Source organism: Rhinolophus hipposideros, assembly GCF_964194185.1.
Source record: "Rhinolophus hipposideros genome assembly, chromosome: 3".
In the NCBI taxonomy this organism is placed as follows: domain Eukaryota; kingdom Metazoa; phylum Chordata; class Mammalia; order Chiroptera; family Rhinolophidae; genus Rhinolophus; species Rhinolophus hipposideros.
Genome location: NC_138049.1, coordinates 36,369,666 through 36,386,012, shown reverse-complemented (window position 1 = coordinate 36,386,012; position 16,347 = coordinate 36,369,666). Strand labels below are relative to the sequence as shown.

Here is a 16,347-nt window from a genome sequence, read left to right as displayed (position 1 = left end):
CCAATGCTAAGATAAACACAAACTCTTCTGTGAGACAACTTGGACGGTCCGGGTAGACTCTAAAACCATCTTCTCAGTCATACTACCAACAATGCCTCACACTTCCCTTCAACTCCAGGCAAAGAGTCCTGAAAATTGTATTCCAAAGGTGGCCCAATCTTCCCATCTCTGGTCCTACTGCTCTTTCTCCTGGGGACAGTCTCTTCTACTCACTCCATTCCCTCATCCACAATAACCAGATTCTCGTTGACACCCCAAGATCTTTTCTAAATACTACCTCTTTTGGGAGTTCTTTCCTCATCATTACCAACCTTTCTCTTCAATCTTTTATTCTTTCTCTCCTTTAAACCTCATAACATCTTTGGAAATTATCTTTCCTTGTTTTATGTTACTTATTCTCTTTATTGGATTATAAATTCCTTGAAGGTAAGGAATTTATTCATACTGCTTTATTCACTTTCTCCTTCCATTTAACAGGTTTGAGTAGCTTTCAGTAAATAATTCTTAAACTTTGTCAATGCTTAGAATACTATATTATTATCTTTGTGTTGTCTTTTTAAAATTATATTTATAAGGGTGTTGTGTGTGTGTGTGTGGTACTTGGTACTTCAGATCACTTGAAAAATAGAAAATAAACACAGAATAAAGTAAAAGTCATATGTTATTTCATTACATAGAGTTAACCAGGCTAATATTTTGATGTATTTTTCAAAGTCTTTTATATTCCTTTTTAAATAATAAATTTAAAAATTTGTCTGATTTGTTAACCTAATTTGTTACTTTGGATTTTCTCCTGTTGACATATTTGATTGAAATTGGTGCTTCATGGATTGTGACAAGGTGTGAGAATGGCTCTGTGTCCTGTTCTCCATGTGCCTGGTACATGTTCTCATCCCCCACATGTACCAGGCACACACCAGCAGTGACTAACTTAAATTTATCCTCGTGTCTTCAGGTTAAGGCTCTGTGGCTGTGATTTGCTTCAATCTGTTTTCAACCTTCTCTAGCAGAAAAAGTAGCTGGGGAGAATACCACACTTGTTTTGCTCACGAAAGAGATCTCTTTTTGCTCATTCAGTGACATGATGACTAAACATGTTACACATTAGTTTTCAGTATTTGTTTTACTTCAAGAAATATTTTCAGCTAAGTAGAGCTCTTTTGAGGAGGAATATTTAATATAATATCCATCTTTTAGTTGTCTGCAGTTTACTGTATTCATGACCCAAACATTCTCCTCCATGTGCAAAGTTGATGCCACCCAGTAACTGATGAAATTGAGAGATTTAGTCAGGTGTAAGGATTTCCCCATACTAATACACCAACATCATTTTTCTGGATCCTTCACAGGATGGGAGCATGTTATTTGAAGTAAAGTTAGCCAGTACCAAGTGATCATTTGTAGGCACAAATATCAATGATAAAATAATGATTTATCTGGCATTAGAGTATACCTGAGATTTTAAGATAGATTGGTCAGTTCTCACCACAAATTTCCCAGACCCTGATCATATAGTCATAGTGTACTCTAGTAGGTGTGCTCTCTATAATAATCCCTCTGTTCTATTTAGTAATTCTGTGTATGTGACTGGGAGGGAAGGAAAGAGACACTTTTCCTGACAGAGACACATTTATCTAATAGGTAAGTGGATTTATCACAGGAACCTAGAAGCCAAGAGTGTTATGGATTACTTCAATAACTGTGTCCAGTACATAACAGAAAAAGAAAAAAAAATAATGTGTGTGTGTTTAATGGAATCATAATATAACCATTATTTAGAAGTGACAAATTACTAGTAAAAGAGGAAATGAGGTTATTTTTTGTAGATTGAAGCAAACCAACTACACTGTTATTTAAGATTTTAAAAACAATTAAAAATTTGAAAATGATGGTCTACATTAAGTTTACAACAATGATGAGAACATCACAAAACTCTAATTTTCAGGTGAGTAGATGATGATCATGTGCCTTGAATGAGGGTGGGATAACTTTTTGCTTTTCTCTGGGCCTATAGCTTCATACACTGGAGCAGCCCTTGGCTACCACTGTGTTCTGAATGGTGGAAGAAGACCCTTCCTAGTCCTTTTTTTTTAATTTATTAGTTTCAGTTGTACAAGACAAGGTAATACTTAGACGTTCATCATTTATATCCCTCACACTGTGAACCCCCCTCCCCCCATCCACTATCCCTCCGACCTCGCACCGAGCCATCACATTATATATATAAAATTATAGTTGGTATTCATTATTCTTTAGCTTCTGGTGTACAGTGCCAAGATCAGGCATCCACAGTATCCCTGAGGTGGTCTCCCAAATAGGACACATGTCCATTGGATACCCAACGAAATCTTCCTAGTCCTTTTGAGTGGATGTTGAAAGACTCTCAGTCTAAACAATAAATGCTGATTGTAGAATCACCAAAGCAATGCAGGCAAAACATTTGGCCTTCAAATGTCGTGTGGGTCGTGCTCTCACAATTTAAAGGACATGATCATTTAACACCTTAGTTTCCAAGTAATTTGCATTGATAAGATTTCCAAGTAATTTACTTGTCTTCTAGTAAGCCCTTGTAAGATTTCTTTGTTGTACCCTATAAAGGAGAATATCAGGCAATACCATTGTACTTGGGCACCATTTTTAATTAACTTAAAAAAATAAAACTAGAGGACACCCTCAGATGAAAGTGAAAAAGAGCAAAGTAAGCACATCTCTATAATGGAAACTGAATTACATAAAAAGGAGAGTGACAGGGTAAAAGAGAGATCTAATCGCCGTCACAGTGTTTTGAAGTCTTCTTTAGCCAAATACTGATGCATATAGAATGGGGAAAACTGGCTATTTAAAAAAAAATAGAAATAACAGAAATGATGTTTATTTGCCTATGAGTAGAGCATATTCTATTGACTACCTTTAAAAGAAATACACGTTCACACACTTGTATTCACCATAGACAATTTAAATGATAGCTGACATTTTGCTAAAGGTTTTAAACAGATACTGTAAAATATGCAAATGTAAATTTAAGAACATCAATTTTCAAATTTAAAAATTCAACGTAAAAATTGTATTTTAGTTCATATTTAGATTTGAGACTTTAACTTTTGGAAAGACAAAATTATTTTGAAATATATTTATATCTCAAACATTGAATTTCTAAAAATAATTTTACCTACAATGTCACATGTTAGTAGGAAATTAATGTATCCTGTTAATCACTCTTTTAAATGGTCCATCATGGTTAATCCATGTTTCTTAAACACATTAAAATTAAGACATTGTTTTCTGAGAAATCATGAAAATGTAATTTACATGCATTTTGTTTCAGAGATTGCTCATCAAATAAAAAGCTTTGCTAAGTTCATATTTTGAAATACAATGTGATATGTCTTTGAAGTTTGACTTGTTTCCTGTAACAGAAATTGGCTTTATTTTTTTAAGCATTCAATTTTCCCCCCTCTTTTTTTCTAATAACAAACTCCTGAGTGTTAAACAAACTGGTTTTAGGAAATGTTAATCATTATTGTTCCTGTGTATATCAGAGCAATTACTTTTTTTGGTGAAATATTGCTGCTATACAATTCTTTGCATCTAACAAAGTTAATTTATTGTGTGCCTACCTGGATAGCATGACATTTTAATGGGCAGCTGGAAGTTAAAAGAGGATGGAAGTGAAGCATTTCCCCGAGTGTGTACAATCCCAATTTGAACTCTTATCTCTGTAAGAGGGACAAATCCTTTGTTTTCAATTTAGCATTTGCATTTATTTACATATGGCTTATTACCAATTATGAGACAGGAACAGAAAAAGCATTCCAATTAGCTGGTAATTAAATAGTTTTCTGGCTGTCTCCTCTCAATTTGGCAGGAGACACTAGTTAGAAAATGTTTTAACAAAAGTCTTTGTTTCCCTCGTGAAAGCAATTAAATACCTTTCCTGGATCTGTCTGTTCACTATTGATAAGACTAAATATATAGGATCACAATTATAGTTCCATTATTTTCAGTTCCAGACACTACACAGGGTGCTAGTGGTAGGGAATAGGAATAGGGCTTTGGAACCAGGATAAACACGACTTTCTTTAAGAATCTCAGCCTTCTAGAAAATGGGTAGGATGTGTATACAAATAGCTAATACAACAATCTAAAAGATGGATATGAGGTATACAACTAATATATCATCTAGAACATATACCACCAAAAGATATGTTCAGGAAAACATATATCAAAACGTGTATCAAAGCAGATCAATCTTAAGTTTAAACATATCTGAAGGAAACTACCATGTTTCCACGAAAATAAGACCTAACTGGAAAATAAGCCCTAGCATGATTTTTCAGGATGACATCCCCTGAGCATGTGCCCTAATGTGTCTTTTGGAGCAAAAATTAATATAAGATCCGGTCTTATTTTCAGGGAAACACGGTAATATCTTACTTAAGGAACCAGTAGTACCAACTATTGGAATAATCACCTTCTACTTTATATACCTAGGCACAATTTTAGAGTGATATATCAGTTGTACACCTGTGAGTCATTATAAAAACTATTATCATAATTCCAGACTGTTAGAGTTTTATGCCATGTATATAAACTTAACTGAAAAAATTTGGAAGCCTACCCCAAGAGCTTAGAATATTGCTTTTGTCTCTGTTTGATAAGGTTATGAGTGACTTTTTAAAAATTATACATTATTTGTTTCGAAATTTCTACAATAAGCATGTTTTATATTTATACTAAAAGTATCATAAAAGAATGGCACCATATTTTTGATCCTAGTATTTAGTGATAGAGTTGTGGAATTAAAGGTTGTGATTTCCACAATTACGGTTTATCATTATGTGCACTTTTCTGTAGTGCATATAGTAATTGAAACTAAGTGCTTCAAAAACAGTGCAAGAAAGGGAGAAAAGAAAAACAAGCATTTAAAAAAGCTAAATAGATTTAATTCTGAATGGGTGAGTTACCATACAATGTTTGCCAAAGGCCACACTGAGGATACTTCTTAACACAGTTGATAGGTTTAGGAACCGCAGGCAGTCTTGCGAAACAAGAATAAAATTATGTATTTACTTTTCACAGAACACTTCATTTTGCTCAAATTTATGAATGTAAACTGTACCCTGATTGCACCAGAAATTATATCGATTTATTCTCAAATCTGACAATTTTAATAGTATTATCTTAGCACACAATTTTTATATTTCATCAAAATCAATTAAAGAATTTGAATAATGTTTTAATAATTCAGATCCTCCAATTTTTCTTCTTGAATAACTAGGTATTTGAGGTAAACATATTTTTGCTAGAAATATATGAATAATTCACTTACATATATATGGTACAGGTAAATACACTTATACACATGATAAGATTACCTTCATGATCTTTTCCACATGTGTAAAGTGGGGGTTGATAGCTCATATCAGTACCTTGGAGGTGTGGTCAATGATTAACAGCTCTGATTAGCTATTAGCAGTCCCTTAAATGTTCCCATTTTACAGATAAGGAAATTGTGGTTCAGAGATGATAAATAGTTTACTGAAATAGAAAATATCAGAATCTATTCCATTCAATAAACATTCCTCTAGTTCCATTTTAGGACATATACACAGATACACACATACACACACATTTTTTGAAATGTTGGACATATAGATATGAATCAGGTGCAGTCTGGCTCAGAGTTCAGTGCACAAAAAAGAAATCTCTCTAGATGGCTCAAGTAAAAATGGATTTAGTACAGAGAGTTTTTGCTTAAAGCCTCATTGGGAGAGCTGGAGAAATGAAAGTTAGGAGAGGACTGTGAGTGCTCTCTTAGTTTTGAGGTCCCAACCCTGCATATGTGATCCAGAGGTCAAGAAACTGCTGTCTTCACTCTGTACTGCTGCTATCCCTGAAGCCTCCCACACTCCAAAGTGGCACCTAGAAAATGGGAGGTGTGGTCCAGACACTGATGCAAACAACTGCCCCTCTACGGTGTGCTTAGCAGCTGTCGTTGCAGCAGGAAGGTGACTACTTCCTCCCTTTGGTCCTTTATATCTTGCTCAAGTGCATCTTGTTGAAAGACTTCTCTTATTCAGAATCCCAGCTGGAAGATTCATATGTTTTGTCTTTCATCTCTTGCCCTATTGAGTGGGATATGAAATAGGTAGACATAGATGCCAGGCTTAGCACTAATAAACCACGTAGAACACACAACCTCTACACTCAGAGAGTTCAATCGTTTAAAAGTGCAGGCAGATGAAGAGACAATTTTGGGGTAATATGGCCAGTACAGTGATGGACTTCGGTATTGTGCTGGTGATGGCGGGTGATGGGAGAGGATGTGGGGGCATAAATATTGCAAGACTTGGGGCATGATCAGAAATAAGGGGATTAGACTCCCAGTTTTTGGTTCCACATATAAGAAACTTGGAAGTTGCCACTCTCTCCTAACAAATAAAAAAAAAATATGGAACAAACTGAAAAATCAACAACTCTTCCTAGATCCATAAGAGAGGTGAGGACATGGGGCAAACCACTACCTCCAAGACTGGAGAGATAGACAGGTGAATACAGTGAATACAGGGAGACACCACTTACTGGAGAGAGGAAACCAGTGCAGGAACCAGTGCTGGCGCAGGGCACTCTGAACTGCAATTGACACATTGCTAAAGGCTCCTTGGGAACAAGACTGAGAGTTAAAAACTCCAGGGGTGCCAGTCAGAGTGGAGCCCTCCACACTTGTGAGATTTATCTCCAGGAGCTCAAGCACATTCTGACAGTTAATATTGGGGGAAAATAATCCCCTTGTGTTTCTGTCAAGGGAAGAGCCAAAGGAACCATTTTGAAATATGCTTAAAGCACTATTTTCTTAGCAAGGCTTGCTCTCAGGAGACACTGGTTAACCTGCTGAGGTGTTATTAGAGCCTAACTGATATGGAGATAGGGAAATAACAAACTCCAGCCTTCCACATCAGAGAAGGGAAATACTCAACTCCAGGCTACCTGTCCCACCTAAGGGGAAATAAAAAAACTGAGGAACACTTGTGAGTTCATTGTCCAGCGGCCCAGGCTCACTAAAAGACTGAGACCTAATCTTAGGACTATATTATAACATGCTTTCTCCTCCCCTCACAACTTGTCAACCCATTACTAAAGGTCTATTTATGACAGTTCTTATTTACCTGGTACATTATGTCAGGCTATTAAGAAAAAAATAATTACAAGGCATACTAAAAATCAAGAAAAATAACACAATTTGAAAGACCTCTTTCTTTCATCAGAACCAGACATGGCAAGGATATTGAAATTATTGGACCAGGAATTTAAAACAACTTTGATTAATATGCTATGCGAAGGACTCCAATGGATAGACAGCATGCAAGAACAAATGGACACTGTAAGCAAAGATAGAAATCCTATGGACTGAAAACACCGTAACAGAAATGAAAACTACTTTTGATGGCCTTATGAATAGACTGGGCGTAGGTGAGGAAAGAATCTCTGAACTTGAGCATACAACAGAAATCATCCATGATGAAAAGCAAAGAGAGTGAAGACTAAAAAAAACAAAACAAAACAAACCCAGAAAAGAGTATCCAAGGACCATGGGATAACTACAAAAGGTGTAATGTACGTGTATGGTAATACCACAAGAAGAAAGAGAGAAAAGAAATGAGGAGTATCACAGTGAGGAAAAGGAAAGAATCAAGGATAATGTCCTTGTTTTGGACGTGGATGCCTGCAAGACAGAGATGGCATGAAGTCAGAATTTTAACGTAGAGCTACTGGACTGCCAAGTCAGTGCTTTCCCTTCTTCTTCGCCCTGTCTCAACTGTGATTTGATACTGATCACACCATTCTATTTCTAAAGATAAATGCAAGAAATCTCATGACATCTTGTGTGGGTTATGTGTCTATGAGTGCATATTGTTCAGGATAGAAGTAGCATGGCCTCCACGAGATTCTCAAAGCATAAAAATCACTGAGCTAAGACTTTTGGCTTAATAACTTGATAACTTCTGTTCATTCAGTTTTGTTCTAGGAAGCATATGCTCGTTCAGAATTATATTTTCAAAGCCTACTAAGTAGTTGTGCTTCAGGTAGTGCAGAAGGAAAAGTAAATTAAAGCCAAACCAGGTTGACAGCACCTAGTAGGAGCTGATACAGATCTTGTCTGGAGAAAGGCAGACAAGAATCCTCAAACTTGCTCCTTCAGGATTCCCAATGATTAATACTAGCCAACAGTAAGTTCAATATACCATGAATAAGAGCAGCAGAGACAGCAAACAAATTCAGTCCCTCAAGGACTCAGAAACAAAATACTTATGTGTAAAGTCATTATGTTTTCAAACAGTGTTGTTAATGATAGAATTAAACAAAATGAGCAAGACCAGGAACTCGCAAACTAGTCTCATGAGAATCTATTTTATACACTAGACTGGCAAAAATTAGAAAGGTTAACAATGCCAAGTGTTATATGTGCAACAGTTGGAACGTCCCTTCATTACTGGGGAAAGGAGGCATATAAATTGGTAAAATTGCTCTTACTGAGTTCAAGTTGAGGCACTCATATATACACTCTAGGACTCATCAGTGACACTGTTTATGTAAATACCCTACATGTGCACTTGAACCTGCTCAAGAGATATGTTTAAGAATTAAATCTGCAGAGCATCAATGCTGGTAATGGCAAAACAAATCGAAAATTTGGAAAATAATGTGCATGGACAGAAGAAAGTAAATTAATTGTGGTGTATCATACAATGTTATACTACATAACCGTGACAAGGAATTATAGCTACATATAACATGTGCTCGTATAAACCTCAAATACATTGGATGTCAAAAACAATGTTATGTGACAACAGATTATGTTCCCTGTGATGACATTTTTTTATAGTTTAAGTACTTAGAATATATTTTAGGGGTACATACACATAAAGCAAAAAATATAAAATATAAACAGAAATAAAATAAAATAAATACTAGATGTATTTATTGTATTTGTAAAATAAAACATAAAATATAAGCAATGGAAATTTTTATATTTGAAATATAACATGAAATTTTAGAATGTAGGGGAGAGTGAAAAGAATATGAATACAGTGTACTTCAAGGTTACCAACAGTTTTCTATTTCTCAGGCTGAGTGGAGGGTACATGGGTATTTATCTTAGCATTCTCTTTGTTTTACATTACCTTCTTTTTAGATATAAAAATGTCATAACTTCAAAACATACTTGTTTGCATTTCTACCTGATTTGTTTCTATTATTGTACTAACCTCTTGATGAATGAAACTATAATACATATGTATGAAAGAAGTAAAGACATTGACATAAAAGGAGACACATTTTGTCTTCAGCTATTCTAATTTATTAATTTTCTGAAGTACTGTGAGGTGTTTTTTTTATAGTTTTTGTTCTCAGAGATAGAAATTACTTTGCAAAAATGCTCATTGGCTCTGAAAATCAGTATATAAAACAGCTTTAATGACTAATTCTCATAAGTGTCCCCCAAAACAAAATATTTTAATGGGGTTATATCAGGCATAATTTTTAATCTTTTGAATCTTGTTCAAGAGAACGTTTAAATAAAAAAATACGTGTACATTTTTTTCATTTTCCTTTTCTTTTGTTTCTGTTCATGCTCCGAGTAGAATCCAGGAGAATGCAAATTATTATGATGCCACTTGAGAGATACTTTCTAGTCGCATAGTTTAAAGAATACTTTTGTAGTCAATTCAGTGTGGAACTCTGAACTAGCAGGGATAATCAGGTCATTTATGTGGAATCCATAGCACTGTCAAATGTTGCAATTCATTTGACTTAAGGATTTCTTTTGTATTGTGAAGTGGGCTTGGGATGTGCATATTTAGTCATGGAGAGAGAGAAAACACCTCTCTACATCTCTTCAGATACAAGTGTTACACAGGTAAGTTCTTGCCGAAGGCTAACGTTATGATAACCCCATTTTTCTCCTGTGAGGTAAGCTCAGAGGGTTTTGATTTTCACCTATAATCTGGCGAAATGCATCTCCAAATTTCTTATACTACAACTCTAGATTTTTATTTTGCTTAAGCACATTACGTTTTGTTTCCATTAGGCTGAAATAAGGAAAGGAGAATGTTTATAGTAAAGCTGATAATAAGAAAGAGAATAAAGTAAGTTTTGATACCTGATAATGCTCACATTATAGGTGACCATAGTGGAACTTAAAAAGGCATTTTAATTAAAATACACTTTAATGTAAATATAAATAATTTAATTAAAACTTATTTATATTATGTTCATTATTTGACAAATTTCAGTCTTTTATATGTTTCTTGGCCTATAACGACTATTGGCAGTTTGCAAGCTTCAAATATGGCATTCCTAGACATGGCGAAATTCTTATCAACAATCTATTCTTGAGAAGGATTTGCTTTGTTACATTTTGCTTTAGTTTCTGTGTGGAATTTGCGATGTTTAATGCAATAAATTTCTTCTTTCTTCTCTTAACTATACAAATAATCTCATTTAAGAGTATAGAATAACAAATTTGTATACTATGGCCTTCCCTGAACTTCTCAATACATGGAAGCATGTTTTGACTTTTTTTTTCCCCTCCATGTTACTTTAGGACAGTTTCCCAGCACGATTTGGAGGAATTCATTTTGTCAACCAACCATGGTATATCCATGCCCTGTATACTGTGATCCGGCCTTTCCTAAAGGAGAAGACTCGGAAAAGGGTATTTGTTTGTTTCTTTGTTTTTATATTCTTTCTCCTCCTCCATCTAATGAATTATGGTGCGTACTGCATGCATGATATTGGCTATGGTGAATGTGCTCCTATATTGTATATAAATATTCAATATTTTAAAATTCTTAGACTTCGTGTTAATTCTGAACAGTGTATCTGTGAAAGAAACATTTAAAAGCTAGCTCTCCTACTTTTCCACAAATGGGAAGGACATTTTAGCACATTCTTTATATATTAGAGCCTCAGTTTAAAATTAAAAAAAAAAAAAGCCATGTTACTGTATTGTTATTGGTATGCTAAATTTCAAGTAGGTCTGGACAAAAGCAATAATTTTATTCATTGATAAAGTGATGCTAGTTATTTCCCAATATGTATTGCCTTGAATATAGTGAATTTTGTGATATCTAATGTAACTTTGTAGTGATTGTCATGATCAATCACATTTGAGAAAGTGTTAATGTGTAGAAATATTAATATTTCTTTAAATTACACATTACACATTACTTGAATTCTGAGATTCAGTTTCATCTAACAATGTGGATCTTCACAATACTTACAACAAAATAATCATTTTTCTGAGAATAAGATAACTTTATTAAGCATTTAGCACCGTGCATTGGCACATGACAAATGCTGATCACGATGTTAATAATATTGAATTTTAGAAACACATTTTAATGTTCCTTGTTTTATCATCCATACAGTTCTGAATGTAAGCTTGGTAAGCATTATATCCTGGTTCAGAGCAGAGGAAAGTGAATCTTAGAATTGATAAGTAATTTGCTTACTCAGGTATACAGCTGTAAGTGGAGCAGCAATATCTGAATTAAAATAGCTCCATATTTGGAGCTACTTTTACCATCATGCTGTGACCAACTTTCAAATGATTCGTTCCACAGGAAAATATACTTCTAAATCTATATGGGAGATAATGTGCCATGTTTGTCAGTGAATGAGAAGGCACTTCAGGTATTTCAGTGCCATAGAAGCCTCATTGTGAATGGGAACGTGAAATAATTGTTAAGTATGTGTTTCTATCAAACGTTAGTGACAGAGAGTTTTCTGTTTATGAATTTGTGGAAAATGTTCTGGTAGTTTAGGAGGAAGAACTCTGTCAACAGTTAAAATTTATATTACAAATTATTTCTACCACTGAGAATCAAATACATTAATTTATTTTTTAGAATTCAGAAAAATGTATTGACATGACTCACAAGTGGCACTTTGAAATTTTGTTTTATGAAGGGATGATCATGTGATCCAAAACACCTGCAGGGACTTTTAGTACAAATTATACTAGCAAATGCTTTTGTAGTATTCATTCTTTGCCACATGCTATTCTAAGTACTTTATATTTATTATCTCATTTAATCCTTAAAACAAGGTTTTCCCCCTCTGTTTATAGATGGGAAAACTAGGCATGGTTGGTTAAACAGTTTACTCTGAAACACTGCTAGGAGGTAGTAGAGTTGAACAGTGGATTTAGTGGGAAGACTGTTTCAGATAGAGGGAATAACAAAAAAAGAGTTCCTTAGCTAGAAATGCTCCAGGTGTTATCTGACAAATAGCCAGGAGGCCAGAAAAGCTGGATCTGGATGAGGTTTTGGGGAGGGCAGAAGAGGACTGGGTAGGAGGGAACAGGGTATGCCAGGGCACGGAGGGCGTTGTTCACCATTGCAAGATTCTGGGCTTTCAGTAAGAGTAAAATGAGAAGCACTTGCGAGATTCTGAGTATAGGGGCAACTTGTTCTGACGTGATTTTAAGATGATTCTGTTCTGTTGAAAAAGACTGAAGAATATCAAGTCTAGAAACCAGGAAAGTTCCAGGTTTGGGGGTTATTTGATTGACTTTGACAATTTTGACAATGCTGGAAGAATGCACTGCTAGCATGATTCTAGATGGAACTTCAGCATATTAATTAAAACTATGACTTGCAAATTTGCATATGAGGAAATAATTACAGTTAAAACACCTTTCATTTCTACTTATTTAATCAATGTACAAGACAAAGGTATTATATTTTCTTACTGGCATTCCAAGTAATTTAGCATCACAGTATTACTTAAATACCTTAATACTTCAGATGCTATAAATCTATGTTCTGGGAAACTGGTTTAAAAAAAAAAAAACCTAAGGAGTAATTTTGCATCTTCTTTCACAAAGAATACTCGGTTCTTTGTTTTTTTAAATTAAATCTAGGTGTAAGTCTCCAACACACCAGACTGATGGGAAGGAATACAAACCTTGGGTGTTATGGGGTTCCCTTCTCATCACACCAATACCTGGAATCATTCATGCCTAGTCTGGATCTAGAACCCCATGGCTAGGCTTCAATCCACTACTCCAGTGCGCTCTTCAACTTGTACCTGGCTGTGGTCTTGCCACTCCCCAAGAGTTGGCAGGGAACAGGTTTCTCTTCTAGTTTATACAAATTTCTATCTCTTCCTAGATATAGTGGACTCTCTGCTATTCCTTGATGATTTTTAAAAGTATCCCATCCTCCTCCTTTTCACTCCAGTCACCTAGCTTATTCTCTTTCATGATATAATTTAGGAAAATGAAAGTATTATTCAAGCTAATTTTCAGAATTGTGCTAGGAAGAAGCAAAGCATACGGATACAGATGCTGGTGGGTGGGTCTCATCTGGTTGCCCTATTTCTTTTTTTCAGTGAAAGAGGAAACAAGGCCAAAACCAAAAGTGATGTTGAGGGAGGAGGTAACAGAGTGTTAGTGAAGAGAGAGGAAGTAGTGTATTGGATTACATTTACTTTTCTAAGGATTTATTTCCATAACTCTTGCATGACTTCACAGAGAAGTTCTCTTTCATGAAGTAACACATCTGATAAAATAAAGGTTATATACCTAATAAAATAAGGTTTGCAGGTGCTAGAGCTTAGTTTTCCCAGGAAAATACTTTTCATTTCTTATGAAAAGAACCTAGCAGGGAGGGAGGAAGGGAGAGAGAGAGAGAGAGAGAGAGAGAGAGAGAGAGAGAGAGAGAGAGAGAGAGAGAGAGAGAGATCCAGAGAGAGAGAGAGAGAGAATTTTTTTTCCTGGGCTGTTGCATCTGCAGATAGGAGTGGGAAAGTGTAAAGTTTGCAATTAACTTGATTAACTTTGGGACAGAAGACATCTCCCACTTCTGTATGTATCACATCATGTATTCCGGGCAGCTGTTTTCTCTGCCTATTTTGGCCAGTGATTTGCTCTCATCTGCTTTTACTATTCCATAATGTGCTGAAATTATTTGTTGATTGGTGACTCCCATCCCTCTCATTTTATTTGATGTTGTAGACTAGTCTTTCTTTGTTTTTCAATATATTTACTTCAGTAGATTCTAAAAGTATGGAAAACAAAGATGAATGTGTTAGCCTGTTCATCTTGAACCTGAAGTATGAAATTATTGCTAAATCACTTGTAAACTATAATCTTTAAAAAAATATTATATAAAAATATATAAATTTATATGAGATAACAACAATGCTTTATCAGAGAAGACTGATCTGCAGTTTTGAGATTGAAATGAAACAAGAGGAAAGAGGTAGCAATTTGTGGAGAAACAAATCTTGAGTATGTAACTTGAATAATTTTCCAGTTTAACAAAAAACTATGTAGACAGTAACATCAATAATTAATATATACATAAAGCTTTACATTTATCAATCCATTATTCCATTTTCTATTTGAACATTAAGCATGGGAATCTCTAGTAGACAAAATGCTGGCAACACTACAGAACATAAGTCTTTTGGGACATGAACCTTCACTCAACCTTTCATTATGATGATGCTAATCTACTTTTATTTGCATCACATACTTTGCATTACAGAGTGGTAATTTAGTGGTTACAGTATTATTTTTATTGATGATAAAGAGAAAGCCATATTGGTGACAGCTTTTGGGCTTAATAACTTGGATGAGCTCTGTAGTTGATGAGTCCCTTATGAGAAGAATCTGTTTCTACAGCATTCATTAGCTTTGCACGGCTAACATCGGGATGGTATACAGATCAACATGCCCATCAGATTCTGCTTATGTCTCTGACTATGAAGCAGGAAAGCAAATATCTGGTTTCAGCGTTTTAATGCAATAGCTATCGGAACTTCTAGAAGCTGCTTAAAATCCCTGAGCTTCAGGATTTTTATATGAAATATTAGGATGACTGTAATAGCCTGTCTGTTTCTCAGAATGAATGAGAGGCTTAAATATTTTAACGAACATGGAACACTCTTATTTTTGGTTATCCTATCTTCACTCCCTCCCCTCAGCATTTGGATTGTATTTATTCTCCTCTGTGTGTTTTCCCTTATCCCTCTTCTTGCATTTGTAGATATTTTTGCATGGTAACAACCTGAACAGTCTACACCAACTAATTCACCCTGAGATCCTACCCTCTGAGTTTGGAGGAATGCTGCCCCCTTATGACATGGGAACATGGGCAAGAACACTGCTAGACCATGAGTATGATGATGACAGTGAATATAACGTGGACTCCTACAGCATGCCAGTGAAAGAAGTAGAAAAGGAACTCTCCCCCAAGTCCATGAAGAGGTATGGCGGTGGGTAGCTGGGAAGTGGGCAGGGCCAGAGTCAAGGCATCCCAAGTTTAACTCCAGGTTTTATATTTTTCTGAAGTAGATGCTTGTTGGGGATTTTAAAGCTTTTCCTGCATGCCCAATTGGATATCTAGGTATTTTGAATCAAAGTCATTAAAGGTAACCTCAACTTGGTGTTGTTCCAAATTCACAGACAATCTAGCAGGGCCGTTAGAAGTCACCAAATCCAGTGGTTTCTCAAGCTGTACTTCAGGGTTCTGGTGTAGTGCCTCAGGCAAAGCAGGTGACGTCGAGAAAGTGCCCATCTCCCCTGCAATAAAAAAGACTCTTTTCCTATCTGAGCAATTTATTAGACTTCTGTGTAAGATTTCCTTTAAAGAAAGGGATCCATACAGTGTGTGTGTGTGCACATGTAGACACACACACTTCAAACACTAACATTCAAAGCTTATGTTCTCTTTATGGTATCTCTGCCAAGTTTCTGTTTAATGATTTAGCCATTCCTGGGGCAAAACATTCTATTTCCCTACACCTTTAATCTTTATAAAGTTCACTGTTGAGTCAGAGTCTGACTCCCTGCTTTGATTCTCACGGTATTTTTATACCTGATTTCTTTCAATCAACGCATATTTAATCATTGCCCTGTAATGGACACTTTCCTAGGTGTTTTGGATTCAATGTGGATAAAATGTATATCCCTCCATCATCTAGTGATGATGAAGGGCAGGATAGTGGCCAAACATGCAAAGATGCATGATTGCCTCAGATTTCGCATTCTGTAGCAAACTGGAAGACGTCTTATTCCAAGGTTTCCCCAGGACACACCAGCCCAGGGTTCATGTAGATAATGTAACATATTATTTATTGGTTCATTTCCCATCACAGAAATGTAAAAACCACCACAGCTCCTGCAAGTCTGTCCTCACCTAGCTCAGGAAGGACCCAGGAGCATCTCACCTGACATCCTAAACACTGTCTTGCATCCCTCTCTAATGAAAACCTTATGGTCCTTTTGTCATTGTTCTGTCTCAGGCAGTGGCACTCCAGTCCTAAAATTAGCCTCCT

The 16,347-nt window shown here is 35.6% G+C and overlaps 1 protein-coding gene across 2 annotated transcripts in view; it reads left to right on the top strand.

The window, feature by feature from the left end:
- Nucleotides 1-16,347, top strand: part of CLVS2 (clavesin 2) — a 65,215-nt gene that overhangs the window by 36,841 nt on the left and 12,027 nt on the right. For both annotated transcript variants that reach the window (XM_081031485.1, XM_081031486.1), the window contains exons 4-5: nucleotides 10,604-10,714; nucleotides 15,057-15,277. In XM_081031485.1, the coding sequence (XP_080887611.1) occupies nucleotides 10,604-10,714; nucleotides 15,057-15,277 (332 nt within the window). The remainder of the gene's footprint in view (nucleotides 1-10,603; nucleotides 10,715-15,056; nucleotides 15,278-16,347) is intronic.